Here is a 16,144-nt window from a genome sequence, read left to right on the forward strand (position 1 = left end):
ACGCAACTTGAGCAGCACGAGAAGCTACTTATTCTTATTAGACACTTATGTTTACGAGCATTACTTTACAGTGAAACACCTTCACTATCATTGCCAGAATTTTGATGTCAGATGTAGAAGCTTTTTAGGCAAAGAGGGAATGTAATTCATGCAACACCTTCTATGTGAATGCCCAGCCTTACAAGATCATAGACTACTTTATCTTGATAGAACTCTTTTCCATGATCTGGACAGTCTCAGAGATGCGCTACTGGTAAACATGATCAGTTTTATTAGGAACACCGGCTGGTTTTTATGAGTTTAGGGAGAGAAACCATTCTCTCAACATAGGTTAGGTTAGGTAAGAAGCCACTCAATCAAGGATAAGTGGCTCACATGGGTCCACCTAGTCGCGGTCCCATTGTGTTACCCTAGTGATCGTAGGAGTACTTTTGATTGTTACTGTCTACTTCCGGATTTAAACCAACCAGTTTGATTCACAAAGTTTAGGATATTCTTCAGGCATATCCCACATAGCTCCTCCAGACAAGATAAAGCAGCAAGGCTTTCATTGAATGATGGGCAATAACAGAGAAAGTGAAGTATTGTTTCTCCTTCTTCCTCATTATTACAACTCCTACAGTAGTCTTTATATTGGAGACCCATTCTTCTGGCATGATTGCCAATAGTACAGTATCCCGTTATGACTGATACCAGCATTATTATCTGTTTCCTTCTAAAGCTTAATAGTAAGCTTGACCTGGGGGCATTATAGAGAGGCCCCAGTTCTAAAGATATTACAATAGACCTCTAGGACTTCTAGATAATTAGCGACCACGTAGCCTAACCTATGTTCAGGAAATTATGTTTTGGTTTTCCACAATTTTTTCAATGGGAAAGAGAGCATAACAGACCTTAATTTATTCTACGATTGAAGTCCCCTATTTGGCTAGACGTTTCGAATTAGAAAACCATTAATTTTAATATTGGACTATTAATGCCAAAATAGTTAGGACAAATATAACTCAATATCATTGACCTATTTATGCTCTTTACACCAACTTAATTGATTCATTTAATATGAATTCCATAACATGAAATTAATGGCGACAGAGCAATTAACTAATCTCAAGACGAAACTATCACTTTAAGAAGAGACGCATTATTTTGGATTTTTGACCGGTTTTTTTTTCTGTTTTCGCATAAATGATTTAGATCGCGATCTTTAGAGCATTTAACTCGTTCATGTATAAGGGACACCGGTCTCCAAGATTTTTCTTATTTGAGTTATACAGCTACAAAATTTAAAAAGATAATATCCTACGATATCCTTCGAAAACACTTTTTGCATTTTTCATTAAAAATGATCAATATACTTCGAAATAAAGTGTGTGATAAAGTCATATCCATAAAAAGCCCAGTTTTGTTAACTCAAACTCGTTACTTCCACCGACAGATAGACGGACAAAGCTATCTGTTACAGAATTTTACAAAGTATATACATACAAAAATTTCGATGAATGTCTTATCTTTAAAGTCAACCGCAAATATATAGAGATCAAGTGAAATTTCTAACACAATAGAAACAAAAACACATAACAACAAGTGCAAAAGAAGTTCCGAATTCTAAACAAAGATATTTTTCTTTTAAAAACCATAAAATTGTCACCAAAATGTCGTGTGAAATCTATGATAAGGAGTGAGAAATTGCATACATTTCAACAAGAAAAATCCATAAATTAAAGCAAATAATAAGAAACTACTTAAAGGCGTTTACCAACTAAATTAACAAAGGCAAATAGAAAGATATTTAAGAATAAACTGGAAAGGCTTGTTTAACGTTAACGCCCACCTGTAGATGCATTTTGCCTCTATTTAAGGCAATAATCGTACTTGACTGACATAACGACAAGTGCAAGGCAGAGTATTACTACATAATTACAACAATGAACCAACAATTATATGTACATTGTGGATATAATTATTTTGTATCTATGTTTGTTTAGTTGCTTTAAAGATACAATTTCAAATGTCTCTGAGTTAAGAAATTGAAAAAAGTAACAACTGAAAATTAAATTTACAGGTTTTTACTATTGTTATACTTATTGCTTTGGCATATCCTTTGTTTGTTTTGCTTTATTTTTGCTGTTCAATGATCATTTTATTTATCCCTACTATATTAATTTTTCCCTTATAAAAAGTCCTTTTTTTCCTGTAAATGTTGCAGGTGTAATCTTAAGGTTTTTATTTTCTTCAGAGAAAAACATACTTACAAACAGATAGACAGACAGACAAACAGACAAACACACTCATCCTTATTATCAATCGTATTGGTCAAGTTTAAATATGTATTTAAGGATTTTTGCGTAATTTTGTTGCATTAGAGTTTGGTATTGTTGCAAACAACGTATTTGTTTCGCGCTTTATGCTTGTGTTCTGTGGCTGGCCTCACGCACAGCAGGTGCACGCTTTTCAATTCATGTCGATGGATTTCAACTCAAGTACATATTTTCGTGTTAATACTCTACTATTAGTTGGTGTGCTTCAGTTTTTTGTTTGTTTGTTGACTTCTGTGATGATCTTATATGATATGTATGTCCTTTTTACTTATGCCTTGCTTATCCTTGTCTTATTACTGGTGTCCTGCTTGATTTATGTAATTTCATTTGTCAATATTAGATTATATAAACTTTTGTTAGTCTTTCTAATTGTATGGTGAAAAAGAAAACTAAGGAAACAATCTTCTTTGTGTTGTCTTCTTGTTTTAAAGTTTAGTTTTACTTTACTACGGTTATAGCAGTTCAATGACCGGTATATTCCGCAATAGATGGTGCACAGTGAAAACTTTTATAAAAAATTAGAAATAAATCTGTAATTTTTAAAAGTTCTGTTCGATTTTTTTAGTGGAGAAAGTATTTATGTATAAATTTGATCTTGGATCTTATAACAAACTTGAAGTGCGTTCAGAGATCCTCTGGGTATGTGTATAAATTAAGACAAAACAAACTTTTCGTTTTGGATTCCATTCCATAATATTATACATGTTGTAAAATCTACTATAGGAGAGCGGTACTTTACTACGTGCAAAAGTCAAGTAGTGTCCAAGGGACACCGATTTCACAAGACTGCATCAATCTGTATGAGCTAGAACATAAACTAAGCTAATGTCAGACTACCAAACCTTGACAGAACTTTCATATAATGTCTGGTTGCTAAAGATGTTATAGTGTAGAGAATAAGAGTAGGGCTGCCTGGCTACCGATCAATACTGATGAATCCAAACTAAGGTGATCTGTCTGATAGATTACTACAGATCATTATTTTATTGCCGGGCTTCTTGAAATGTGATGGTGTATGAATTTAATGAGAGAAGTTTAGAAGATATTCGCATTTCAAATTTTATAATAACTTTCTAATTAAGATTTCTAATTTTCCCACTTTTTTAAAGAGATTTCTATACATTCGTGAAAGCCAAACCTTAGATTAAATTAGAGAGAGCCTTAAGCACTGCGATCCTATTAGATCTTTTGTACAGCCCATGGGTTCATCATAACAGGTTTAATTCACGTATGAAAAAACACGTTTGATTGGTGAGAGGTTGAAAATATCTTTCGGGGCTAGTGTTGCAGCACCAAATATTTTTTCCCAACGAGTCCTTTGCACAATATGTGTTCCGAGGTTTCATCCTGACAACCACAGAATCTGAATAGCTTCGATGTGTTGTTTCCTATGATTTTCATTTTTTGATAGCGTGATAAAGCGCTAAGTCTATCTAAACCCTGTTGTGCTTCCCAGTAGCTAGCAAATTCTGATTCGACCCACGATACGTAAACCTTACTAAAGACGTTTATGAATAAAGAAAGTAAAAAATTCGGTTTCCGCTTCAAAACCTTGTCCTTTTTGGGGGTAAAAAGGAATTATTTGAATTTTATTAAAAATGTTATAAAAATTATTGTTTTAATTTGTTCATATTTACAACGACTGACAATCATCAATTTCCAAACTTCACTCAAATGACAATGAACACCGACATCCTTCCTTATTTCCTATAAAGTGTGTTCATACCAATAAGTAAAACGAAGAACCCCTCTAACTGATTCCTTTACATAAATATTGTTTATTGTCCTGATTTTGCAAATTATGATTTCCTCCTTATGTAAATTACATCAAGTATTTTAACATGTTCTCTGCAAAATTTAGTACCTCGTTTGAGTTTTTTCTGCTGAACTTACATGAAACAAAACGCACTATAGTTGATAAAACGAAAATAATGTTTTCATTTCGTTTTTTGATTCTTTTTTTCGAGTTTTAAATAAAAAAAGTTCTTTTTTTCAACAGGACACATGTGGTCACAAATAAAATACATTTATTAAATTTAAACCAAAACTAAGGAAACAAACAAAAAAAAAATGAACCACAAAAAATCACTGCCATGAATGAGAAAACTTAACATGACAGTTTACATGGTGAGTACTTTAGCACCATATCAAACAAAATCTGTTCACTTCAATTCGTTGCTGGTGGAGCATTTAAAGAATACAAAAAAAGTTATTAAAGCTTTTAAAAAAAATGTACGTGTTTACTTGTAAAAGAGCAACACGTAAGAATTTGCTGACAGTGGGTTTAAAAAAATTAAACGAATTTTAGAAACACTATTTTTTTAAATATCGGTCTTTAGGTCAATTATTTGATTAAAAAGATAATATATTCTTTCTAGATTTATTATAATATCTAATAAATCATTACAGAAAAACATTTCATTGATTATTTTGAAATCTTAAAATCGCAAAATTTCCAGGCAACTTTACTTTTGTTTACAAATTTATTTAAAAACTTAAGATACCCAATATATTATATTACAAGTAGTTATAATTTTTTTTCAAAATCAATTTAAAAGTTCTGTAGTTTTTTGGAGCATAACATGCAATGACAAAAAACTATAACGCAACATCAACGTATTCATACTTTCAACGGATGGACAGATCATATAGTTTTTGGTAGAATAAAAAAACATTAAGCAACCAACATTTCATACATTAAACGATTGTACGCTTTACGCTGTCCATTTGTTAGTTGCTTGCCTGCGAATGAGGCGACATTCAATGCGACAGCAAACGGTGCAAAAACGGACGCTTTTTGTGTGAATTTAATAATACGTTTGTCATGTTCTTTCTTCAACTGATTCTTTCACACAAAGAGAGTGCACAGAGCGTGCGAGCTGAAATAAGAAACGAAAGAAAAAATAATATTCGTACCAAAAAAAAATACATATATGCAGAATTATGGATGGATGGACGGATGGATGGGATCGATGAATGGACAGACAGACGGACGTTTGGACATACAGCAAGTTTTAATAGTATTTATGAAAAGTTTAATAAAAACAACTTATATGTATATTTAAAGGAAGGAATGAAACTGAAATCAAAGTACTGTATCACTTCATCATTATTATTGGTTAAATTTGTTTGTTATTCTGTTTGCATGAGTACTAATAAAACTGTTATTTTGTCAATGTTTTTAAAGAGGTTATGTCTCCAGTAATCGATCCTGTATTTTGTGTAGAGTCTTTCTTTACCACAGAAAGCCTTCAAACAAGTCATTGTATTCGTTATGATCCTCTTTTAATGCAATGCAGCAATATGTAACTCACCTGGATGATGGAGATTAAGATTTTGTACGCCTATTTCTTTGCGACTATTATATACGAACTTTGACGGAGTTATCAGTCAGTACTAACTGGCCATTGACTCCACTCTATGTAGCAGGGGTAATGTTATGGTCTCTGCGAATGCTCTGCCACTAGCCGTCAAAAGGAATGATAAATGTACTTTGTCCAACCATCGTATTCTGTATAGAGTACCACAACCAATTATGTTTTTGAAGGTCGGACCGTTAATACTGAAGCAAGTTTCCGATTAAACCTGCCAACCATTGCAACTGCCCACATTTTTCAGCTCCGAGAATTAGCCAGACACTTATGAAAATATTTATATCATCTCATAAACGAAAAACGTCTAGATGTTAGACGATTCGAACTCAACAGCAGGAAGGTTTTGTTTTAAGAAGCAAGTTTTAGTACTGACGGGTTTCAACTCTGTTCATTAGTTAATGGGGGTATGAAAGACCATAGGTACATCTTAACCCATAGTAAAATAATTTTCAAAAATGCCTTACAACATGTTACAAATCGAAATCTTTGTAACATCTTAGCAAAATCTTTCTTTACGATGACCACAAAATAACTGCGTACAATGTATAGATCGAAATTTCTTGAAAAAACTTCAGAATCGACTAAGGTTAGAAACACTAACTAATTCCATATTAGACAAATGCAATAGACAATTTGCTACAAATTCTATTAAAAGAAATAATTTATGTTATTGATAACGACAACTCATTACCAAGTAATATATGAAATAGCTACATTTCCTACAATACACATTACCGAAATTTGAAAATATTTTACTGAGATGTTATAACTTTGTCCATTACATCAGATTATTTGATGACGGTTCGAAGGACCAAAAGCTCATTTTTATTTCTAAATAAACATATTTGCTCTTCTCTTAATATCAGTGCAGTAAACAATAAAGTTCATACTTTTTTTCTTTGTAGGGATACCATCATTTTTATTGAATGTTTTAAATAAATTTTAAAATATATTTTTTTTTTTTGCATTAATTTTCAAAAAATAAAACACACTACAAAAACAATAACAAGTTCAAGTACCATTTATGATTTATTAAGGATGTTCTGATTACAAGATCGTTTGTGTTTCGCTAACATGTTTTTCTCTTGTATAAAAATTTATTTAAACATCATCAACATAAACCTCACTATGTGTTCAAGTTAAACGTTGACAAACTGTGGTAAATATGTTGAGTATTTGTAGAGGATCAATCAGAGATTGCACCCCAACTAACCCAATGGTCGATGAGAGATGTGATGTGAATTTGATGTAATACATGGCGGGAATAAAAAGATGATTTGTTAAACATGTATGTACATAATATCTGAACACAATACATCATCAATGTGACAATGAAAAATTATTGATGAATTTGTTTTACATTAAATTTTAAAAGCGATCCATTGAATGGGTTTATTTTAGGATATTTTGAAAATTATAAAAAAATAAATATGAGAGGAGAAATATAATAAAATATTTGTGTTTTAAAACAATGATTCCCTCGGGTGGGTCAGAGGTCAGGATTATACTATATTTAACAATGGGAGTCAGTCCATAAAAAAGGAAACTGTATCGTTTTTAATTTTCTTTACATTTAATTACTTTTTTTCCTAAAGAGTATAAATTCGCTAAACTTTTTGAACAATTATTCAACAAATTTAACAAAATAAATTAATCTTCTTAAAACCTTTAAAAAAAACATATGTGAAAACATACAATAAGTAACGGAAAGTGCATGTATGAAATTTATGTGTTCTTGTATCTACAAATGTATAAAATGTTGTTCCGTTTTTTTTTTGCTGTGGTAACATGTTGTAACAACATTTTCACAGCACTTAATCAATCGAATACCAATAACTTTCTGTTAAACAACATGATTCGTAACAAATGCAAAAAAGTAAATTAAACTATAACAAGACTCAACGCAAATATTGGCAGCGAGATAAAGAAAAAACTATAACAGTAACAAAACAAATTTAACCCTTAAATAAGCGCGAAAATTTTGTAAAATTTTGATAAAGCAGCCATTAAATAGAAAAAAGCAAGCAATCAATGCTGTGATGGAATTTGTCATTTCTAGGTTTCTTCTGTATAAAGTTTATTTTATACCAGTCATTTATTTTGTAACAGTTCCAATGTCACAGTCGGCAGACTTGCATTGCTGCCTTTCACCCAGTATCCTCGATATGTCCCGCCTTCTTCGGTTTATAAGGTGTCTTGTACATTTCTAATTGAAATAGGGTCACAATAACTTGTTTTTTCACATGTGTCTAGGTTATTCGACCTACCTTTTGAAGAAATAATCTGAGGATACTGCTATTGATAAAACTGAATAGAGTTGCTGCGAAAACAGCGTTGGAGATATCAAGAGCAGATCCCGTTTTGGCAAGCTCATCTGCCCGTTCATTAACCTAGTAGTGCCTATGCGCATGGACTCAAACAAGGTTAAAGGGATCTTCACAGAAGACTTTAGGTCCATAATAATCACAAAATCGTATAATATCTGAAGTGGTTCTTGCAGTTAAGTGACGGTTCAATGAGTTTAGAAACCAACGCGTAACATCCTTCCAATTTGAACAAAGTCTTCCAAATAACACAAAAAAGTGAATGAACTTTATGAAGCACTGTATATTGTGTCATTGTTTCGAAGGTTCTTATGACTTAAAATCTATAGACAATATAACAGATTTTCACACTAATCAGCAACATAAACATAAAAGTTATTTTTGGAGTTGGAACATACTTATGTTGACAAAGACGTTTCACATAAAAATTATCAAAAAAGTTTTTCTAAATAAAATCCATTATTTTTAGAAAAATATACAAGCAGGATCATTAAGTTCGGTATATAGGTTGTCTCCTAAATATCATAAATTAAAAAGACTTCCGTGGAATTTAAAACAAAGTTTCCATGAGCTTTGTGACACTTTATAGTTGAAAGAAAAAGCTCAATTTCGCTAAACTGATATTTCAAATATCTAAGAGTTTAGAAACACACAGGTCGAAGGTCGGTCGTAGGTGTACTTTTTTAAAAAGAAATCAAAATACAAGAGTAAATCTATCCATCTTTAAAATCTGTCCATGGACACTGTGAAGCATTCGAAATTGACACAACATCTATAGCTCCTTTTGATATCATGATTCTCCACAATTAGATACGTCTAATGTTGTCCTCATAGGGTTAATTCAAACCAAACATATTTACCATACTTACAAGGCTTGTAAACAAATCACCATTGTACAGTTGTAGTTGCTTTATTATGTTTTCACAATGTTGTGTTGCATGCAGTATTTGTCTGTTTGTTACTTAAGTTATAGTAGTTGTTGTTGTTGCAACGTATGCAGATTAAGAAACAAACATGAACAAAAGCATAAATCGTTTACAAGATTATTGTGAACCAATTTAATATATTTATTTGCTGCTGGTGCAACTACAACATGCCACAATCACCACCACCAACACCGACAACATCAATGGTAAAAATGACTTTGGTAGGATGTAGTATGTTTTTGTTGTTATTGTCTTTTTTGTGATCGTATGCAAAATAAGTTCATGAAAAAATAAAAATTGATCATTTGTTTGTTGTGTTTTTATTTAATTTTTTTTCGTAAGGACGGAAGCTTTGAAATCGATATAACGATACTGTTACTGTTTTATTTCAAAAACTACAAACATGATTATAACATGCACCACAACAACAAAATTAAGTCTGATGAAGATCTTTTATATATTCAAGTGGTAATGTATTGATCACCTGAAATTTTTTAAGTAAATTCATTGTATTTTGTCATTTATTTATACAGTTTTTTTTTGCTGCTGATGCTGCCTTCAATCTTGACCCTTTACAACACTATTAAAAACCAACAACGAGAAATTGTCATTTTACTTCAACAGCAGCAGTGGGGACATTTTAAAACTTCGAAAAACTGTTGTAAAATCATTCACAGACGCCGAATTGTACAGATTTCTTTTGGGTTTTTTTCTGTTGCAAGTTATTTAAGTTAAACAAATGTTGTTAGTAGTGGGATTTTATTTTTATTGTTGCCGAGGTTGTTATTGTTGTTTTTTTTTTTTAATATTAACATCTTATGTCGATTTCCAGTCGATATGTCTGCTGGCAGAACATGAGCATCCGTTTTGGCAGCATAAACATTTTAACGCTTTTGAGCTTATTAAGTTTTAAAAAATAATGCTGATGTTTGGCTTCCTGTAGACTATCTAAATGTTGGTCTAAAAATAAGTTGTAGTTATAAAATATTGCTGTCAAATGGGGCCTTAAAAGGGGTCTGCTTGTCATTTTTAAATCTCACCAGTTTTTCTACAGCAAATTATTTCACGAATTTAGGAGAATAACAACACTTCTCTACTTCCACTAAAAAGGCCCTTTAGCATAACAAGATTTTTCCTCTCAAGAGACTCTGCTTAAAAATCCGTGATTTTAATCAAATATTATTTGTAAATGTCTTTTATATTTTATGCAAATATTATACTTTACGAAACTGTAAACTTTTCCCCCCCAGCTTCCTTAATATAATATTCCATTTCATAGCACTTTAGCTAAGAGGGTAGATAAAAGAGAGTCAACATCTTTCCATTTTTATATATTTAACAGTGGAAGCATAAACTTTTAAATTTATGTGACAAATTTTCACCCACATTTCTTTTCTTTATTATATGTATGGCTTCGGTTGATAAAATTGTGGGAAAATATAAAAATGTCTTCTCGAAGATCTTGTTAGCAGATATTTTACATTATTGATAAAATATATGTATATATTTATATATATTATTTAAAACATAAAATGCATAAAATACTTAAAAGTCGCTAAAACCTAATTGTATTACATTTTTACAAAAAAAAAGTTGTTTCAACTTGATGATTAATAAAAATTTGTCCGCAAAAAATTAATAGGTCATACAAGTAATCGTAACTTATACGAAAACATGTCAAATGTCCTCACAATTTTTCGGGAATTTTAAAGGAATATTTTTGTCGCATCTTCAAAAATAAAAAAAATAAATTTACCAACCTTTAAAACATGACATTTATTTAAATCTTAAGTTGTAGAAGATAACTTTGAGGTAATTTTGTATACGAGTTTGGGAAGTAATGGATGTTAAGACAAACAAACACGAGGAATATTAGGTTATGTTAGCCGTTCGTCCTCGTGATGTCTTCATTGGGAACATACTTGGGTCTAATAAATTGCTTGTGATACAAGAAACAAGAGAAAGTTTCTGGTTTTCTAAACCAAATCAGTTTGTCGCACGATTATAGGATAGAGTCTTTCTTTCGGATAACAACTTCCGATAGATCCGTTAAGTCACGCAAGAAATAGCTACCTAGCAGATTCAATCTTTGATCTGCTAGGACGGAGAAAGTGAGTTATTCTATCTTTTCCCCTTTATCCTGGCAGTTCCTACAGAAGTCATTACTGGGTAATTTAAGTCTTCTTGTATGGAGCCACATAATCGTCGCCAATGAGCAGGTGGCCTCAGTCGACCATCCGCATTGAGCAAGCTCATATATTTTTTCACGTTTAGAGCGGAATGATTACGAAAGGGTCGGTAAACTCTCTTGCAAGTGAGAAACCCACCTTTACAAGAGAGTCCGTGATATTATAACCAGGAATATGATGATGTCCGGGAATCCAATAAAGTCCTGTTGTGAAAAATATAGAACCCTCGATTCAATTTAAAATTATCTAACCTGAAAGGGTTGTCACCTTTATTATTATGAAACTCAATATTCATCCATATAATCTGCATCAGACCCCAGAGTATCTGCAGTGTTTTTAATTCTTATTTAAAGCAGACATTTAAAGTAATAACCTCCCTCTTTAACGAAAATGTCAAACGGATTTATTCAGGAAGCTAGTATTCAACGAATACCATTGACCAGAGTGCCATTAAAACTACTGTGGGTAAGATTCACTAAACGGATATCCCCATTTTTTAATAGTCAAACCAATAAAAAACTCATACCCTATGTCAGCATTGGATCGTTAATAAATACTGGGCTCTAAAATAGGGTTATTCATATCAGATATCTTAGACATATAGTCAACATAATCCAGTATATGAGCTTTATTCGGTGATACTAAGAGCTAGTCTTTTTCAATTTTTTTATCACGTAATATCTGTTATTCTTTATAAGAAAAAATGCATTAGAAATAAAATTCAAAAGTCAATAAAATTTTTCTTTATAATAAATATTTTTTTATTTCTTTTTAAAAAATAATATTGTCTATTTAGTTTAGTGTCCTCCATTTCTTAAAATTAAAAAAATATAATAAATCTATAAAACTAAAATATTTTTAAATCATTGTCTTCCATTTAAAGATAATTACAAAAACTAACTTACGTAATAAATATGTTTGTAAAAAATAACAGGCACAGCAATTAAAAACTTAAAACTAATTTGTACATTTTCATTTAACAATAATCATTCATGAGGTAGAAACTCCTCTCTCTTTCTCACACTTCATTCATTCTTTCATTCATTACCGTGTTGTAATAAAATGAATAATACTTTTGCGAAGACCAATCAATGGTATGTTGTTTTTTTTTCTATTTTTGCTGTAACATTAAAAGGCAGACTAGATTATCAAAATCGTTGCTTATTGATGATGACGTTGCAGCATTTATTGATCTTGCCACAAGGATATGTAGTCCAAAAGTTCTTCATCGTCTGTGGATGAGGCAGAACTGGTATTGTTATGATGATAATCATCAAAACTGAATGATGATGAGGTTGGTTCCAACTTAATGGGTGTAGTATTTGGTGTATTCAATGCAAATGTCGATGGGGCCGATGATTGATAATGATTTGGTGAATGATGGAATTGATAGGATTCCTGGGAAGTACTGGAATTGGCTGGTGAAATTAAATTGTGTTGTTGAAAGCTGCCGGCATAACTTAAAGATGGACAGTATGGTAATGAGGTTTGAGCTTGTTGTGGTTGTTGATAGTAGTTATTGCTGCCAGTTGTGTGATTGAGATATAGAGAAGGTGGTGGTGAGCTACTGGTTGAAGAGGCATATGATGAAACGGGTGAGCTCGTTGAAGCTGCTCCATATGAAGATACACTGGAGGCATCACTGCTGCTGTCTACTTCATCAATCAAATTCTTAAGACGACGTATATATTCGGCAGCCATGCGCAAAGTGTCAACTTTGCTGAGCTTCTTGTCGGCGCCAGGGCCAATACCACGTCTGCCATTACTAATTTCAGCTATAATTGCTGTGGGTATATGTTTTCTCAAGGTGGAGAAACCATCATTGACTTGCTTAACACGGCAGCGTTCGCGAGCATTGCGTCTCACTACGGCTGGATTGTTAGAGTCCAAGGTAGTACCGGCTAACATGCTGCTGTTTGCCGAAGGTTTTGTATATGGTGCAGGTGCTATAGATCTTTGGTGGTTTACATTACGAGTTCTTAAAACTTCCCTTAGTGGTTGTTGCTGCTGTTGAGCACGGTGTTGCTGTAGTTGGTATTGTGTGGGTTGTTGATGATAAACCATATTTTCTGAACCCAAAGCCATGTTTGATATTTGAATTTATTATTTGGTATTATTTTTAAATTTTTTATTTTAAAAGTATTTTTTAGTTGTTTACTCTTTGGATGCTTGAGATGTAATGATGCCCTTCTCTGCGCCGTCTGGCTATTTAAATGGTTTCCTCTGGCATCCTCAAATTAAAGGAATTTCATTCAAGACAATATTTTATTTAATTTTACCTGCTATTTACTGACTCTTTTACAGGTAACCAAAAAATCTAAGCGATCAACTCTAAACTACTCTACGCATTAACAAAAGATCTCTCACGCATGTAACTCTCAGCAGGATATTATTAACGAGAGTTATTCTTCTAGATAGCATCCCTTTAAAATTTTACTTTTTCTGCTCTTTAGTCTCTGATTGTGAGTTTTATGGCCTAAAAATCCTAGTAGTATTGAGATTAAAAATTGAACAAACTCATTTTACTCAGATTTTCTTAATTCTTAGTTTTTAAAATATGTTAAAATACTCTGAGTTTTAATATTTGTTTACCTGTAGAGACAACTGCAAGAGGGGAATTTCGTTTACTCTTGCCAAGCTGGGAAGAGTTTTGAAGTTGAAATATTTCCCCTGATTCTCTACAGTTTGCAGAAATTGACTTAAGGTTTAAAGTTGTACTGTTACAAGTGACTTTGTTTAATATTGTCTTATGCTGCAGTCGCGTGCCGCATGTTTAGCCGGTTTTATGTTGATTCTCTTCCTCTTTAGTATCTGACTGAAAAGGAAAATTTTGCTCTCAAAATGAAGAAAAATTCATTATGTATGAATTATTAACATTTTCAGTTTCTTAATTAAAATGATGCCAGATAAATGATTAGTTATGATTTTATTAAGCTACAAATTTCTAGTTATTGTTTTCTGTAAAAAATAAATATAAAACGCTCCAGTTGATAATAAATCGTAATTCTCTAACGATTAAGATTTTGCATCAGAAACTGATATTTTACATTAAAACCCGGTTCATGCAAAGAAACAGCCCCTCAAAATAAAATGAAGTACCTCCAAAAGAATAACATTTATCACCACTTCAAAAGTAGCACTAAGTGAATTTATTTACCTTCTTTGGAAATGATGTTTATTGACTTCCAAAGAAGCGAAAAGAATCAAATTTTGTTTAAAATTGAAGGTATACTTTTTGTACTGAATTTTAATACTACAATTTCACTTCCTAATAACTTCTAAAAAAGAACATAAAAATAAATTCCTCAGAATGACTTCAGATGCAGTGAATTTGTAATCAAATAAAAAGGACATCCCTCCTATGACAAGCCTGTGTTAAAATCATAACTTCTTTAGGTCTTTTTCAGAGCACTTCTTTTTTACTTCTTTGGTTATTTTTTGCTGGGTGCTTTAAATATTCTTTCTATTATATCCGAATATTAAATATTACTTTGGATTTTTTATATAAAACTTTTTAATAAACTATGATTTATTATTCACACCTATTTTTTATTTCAAGAATTTAATTTAACCGCCAATTTAGTTTTATTGATATAATTAAAGTGTGAAACATCTTTTTAATAAACCGTTAATATCTAACAATTTGTTAACCCATTACATACAAATTCTAAACTTCAAATAGAATCACGATTCTCAATCCAATTAGTCAGTTCTATTTAAATACTACTTTATGTATGTGTTAAAATCTATTTATTTTCCATAAACATCCTTTCTATTAAAAAAGAAGGTAACTTTAGTGATCAAAATATTTATAAATTAACCACCATAAATCTTAAACAATTTACATTGTTCTTTAACTACAATATCTGACACAACCACAAATTAAATTCTAAATAAAACTTGGTTAACACCCCAAACATGGTCTGATGAAAGGATTTGAAAAATGCTTGTACATTCAACTAACAACAACTACAAATTATTAAAATAAATTTAAATTGTAACAAATTAAATCAAAGCTGACGGGTGATTTTGAACTAGAAATAGAAAATAATATCAGCATAATTAAAGTCTTATGTTATGTAGCATATGCTAATTAGTGTTAAATAAATTAATTAAAAACACCTATAGATGCGCAGGAAAATAATAATAGTGGAAAATTATAGAGCATCATGGTTTTAGAAAAAACATTTCTGAGATAAATTATGCGTCAGAACAGTTACTCAAAAGAAAAAGATGCATACTAAACGTTGTAAAAATAGGTATAAAATATTAAAGGACCGACAATTTACCTACAAAATAGCTACAGATATATGGTAACAATTGCAATTTCATCCGAACATTAATATGAATGTTAACGTTAACTATTGTAAATTTTCTGGTTGTTGTTCTGGCTGTAGTTTAAGTTACATGCAGCCCTTTTGTCCCCAAGTGTTTATATGGACGTTAATATTTTCAAGAATTGTATGTTGGCGCTGATCCTAGCTTTCTTTAAATTGAGTAAATAGGTAAAAATTTCCAAAAACAAATTATATTGAGTAAATATATAAAGTCCTCCATTAAAACCAGATGGTTATAGAAAAACCATAAATCGGTGCTAGAAGTATAAATAGCTCTTTAGTTAAGTAAAATAATAAATTAAGTAAATAGCTTAAATCAGTGATCTCTTATATTTTCATTTTTGATCAGTAAGATTTTTAATAAAATGTTATCTTATTTTAAATTAAAATCTTTTTTAAGTAGATCCATAAATAATGATCAAAGCAATTAAAATCTCATATTTTATAGTAACTAAAATAAAATGAGAGTACAAGATACTTCACTTTGAATGTCGCTTTCTATACCCTACACCACTTTAGTGGGGTGGCTATATTGGGTCTGTGCTGATGTTTGTAACGCATAATAATATTGGTCCTACACCCACCTTAAAGTATATCAATCGGCTTAGAATCATTTTCTGAGTCGATTTAGCTATGTCAGTTCGTCTGTCCGTCCGTCCATGAAAACCTTGTAAAC

At 31.4% G+C, this 16,144-nt stretch overlaps 1 protein-coding gene and 1 long non-coding RNA gene across 2 annotated transcripts in view; one reads left to right on the plus strand and one right to left on the minus strand.

Annotated features, from left to right (window-relative positions):
- Positions 1-16,144, plus strand: part of LOC124418878 — a 668,817-nt gene that overhangs the window by 363,856 nt on the left and 288,817 nt on the right. The gene's annotated exons all lie outside the window — the stretch shown is intronic.
- Positions 11,897-13,656, minus strand: LOC111676787 (achaete-scute complex protein T5). Its single transcript, XM_023437765.2, has one exon. The coding sequence runs from the start codon at positions 13,214-13,216 to the stop codon at positions 12,317-12,319; it is 900 nt and encodes a 299-aa protein (XP_023293533.1). The 5' UTR covers positions 13,217-13,656; the 3' UTR covers positions 11,897-12,316.

Source organism: Lucilia cuprina, chromosome 3 (assembly GCF_022045245.1).
Source record: "Lucilia cuprina isolate Lc7/37 chromosome 3, ASM2204524v1, whole genome shotgun sequence".
Taxonomy (NCBI): domain Eukaryota; kingdom Metazoa; phylum Arthropoda; class Insecta; order Diptera; family Calliphoridae; genus Lucilia; species Lucilia cuprina.

What these genes read in the sequence shown, in the direction of transcription:
- LOC111676787 (XM_023437765.2), bottom strand. Translation starts at nt 13,216, where the DNA reads ATGGCTTTGGGTTCAGAAAATATGGTTTATCATCAACAACCCACACAA.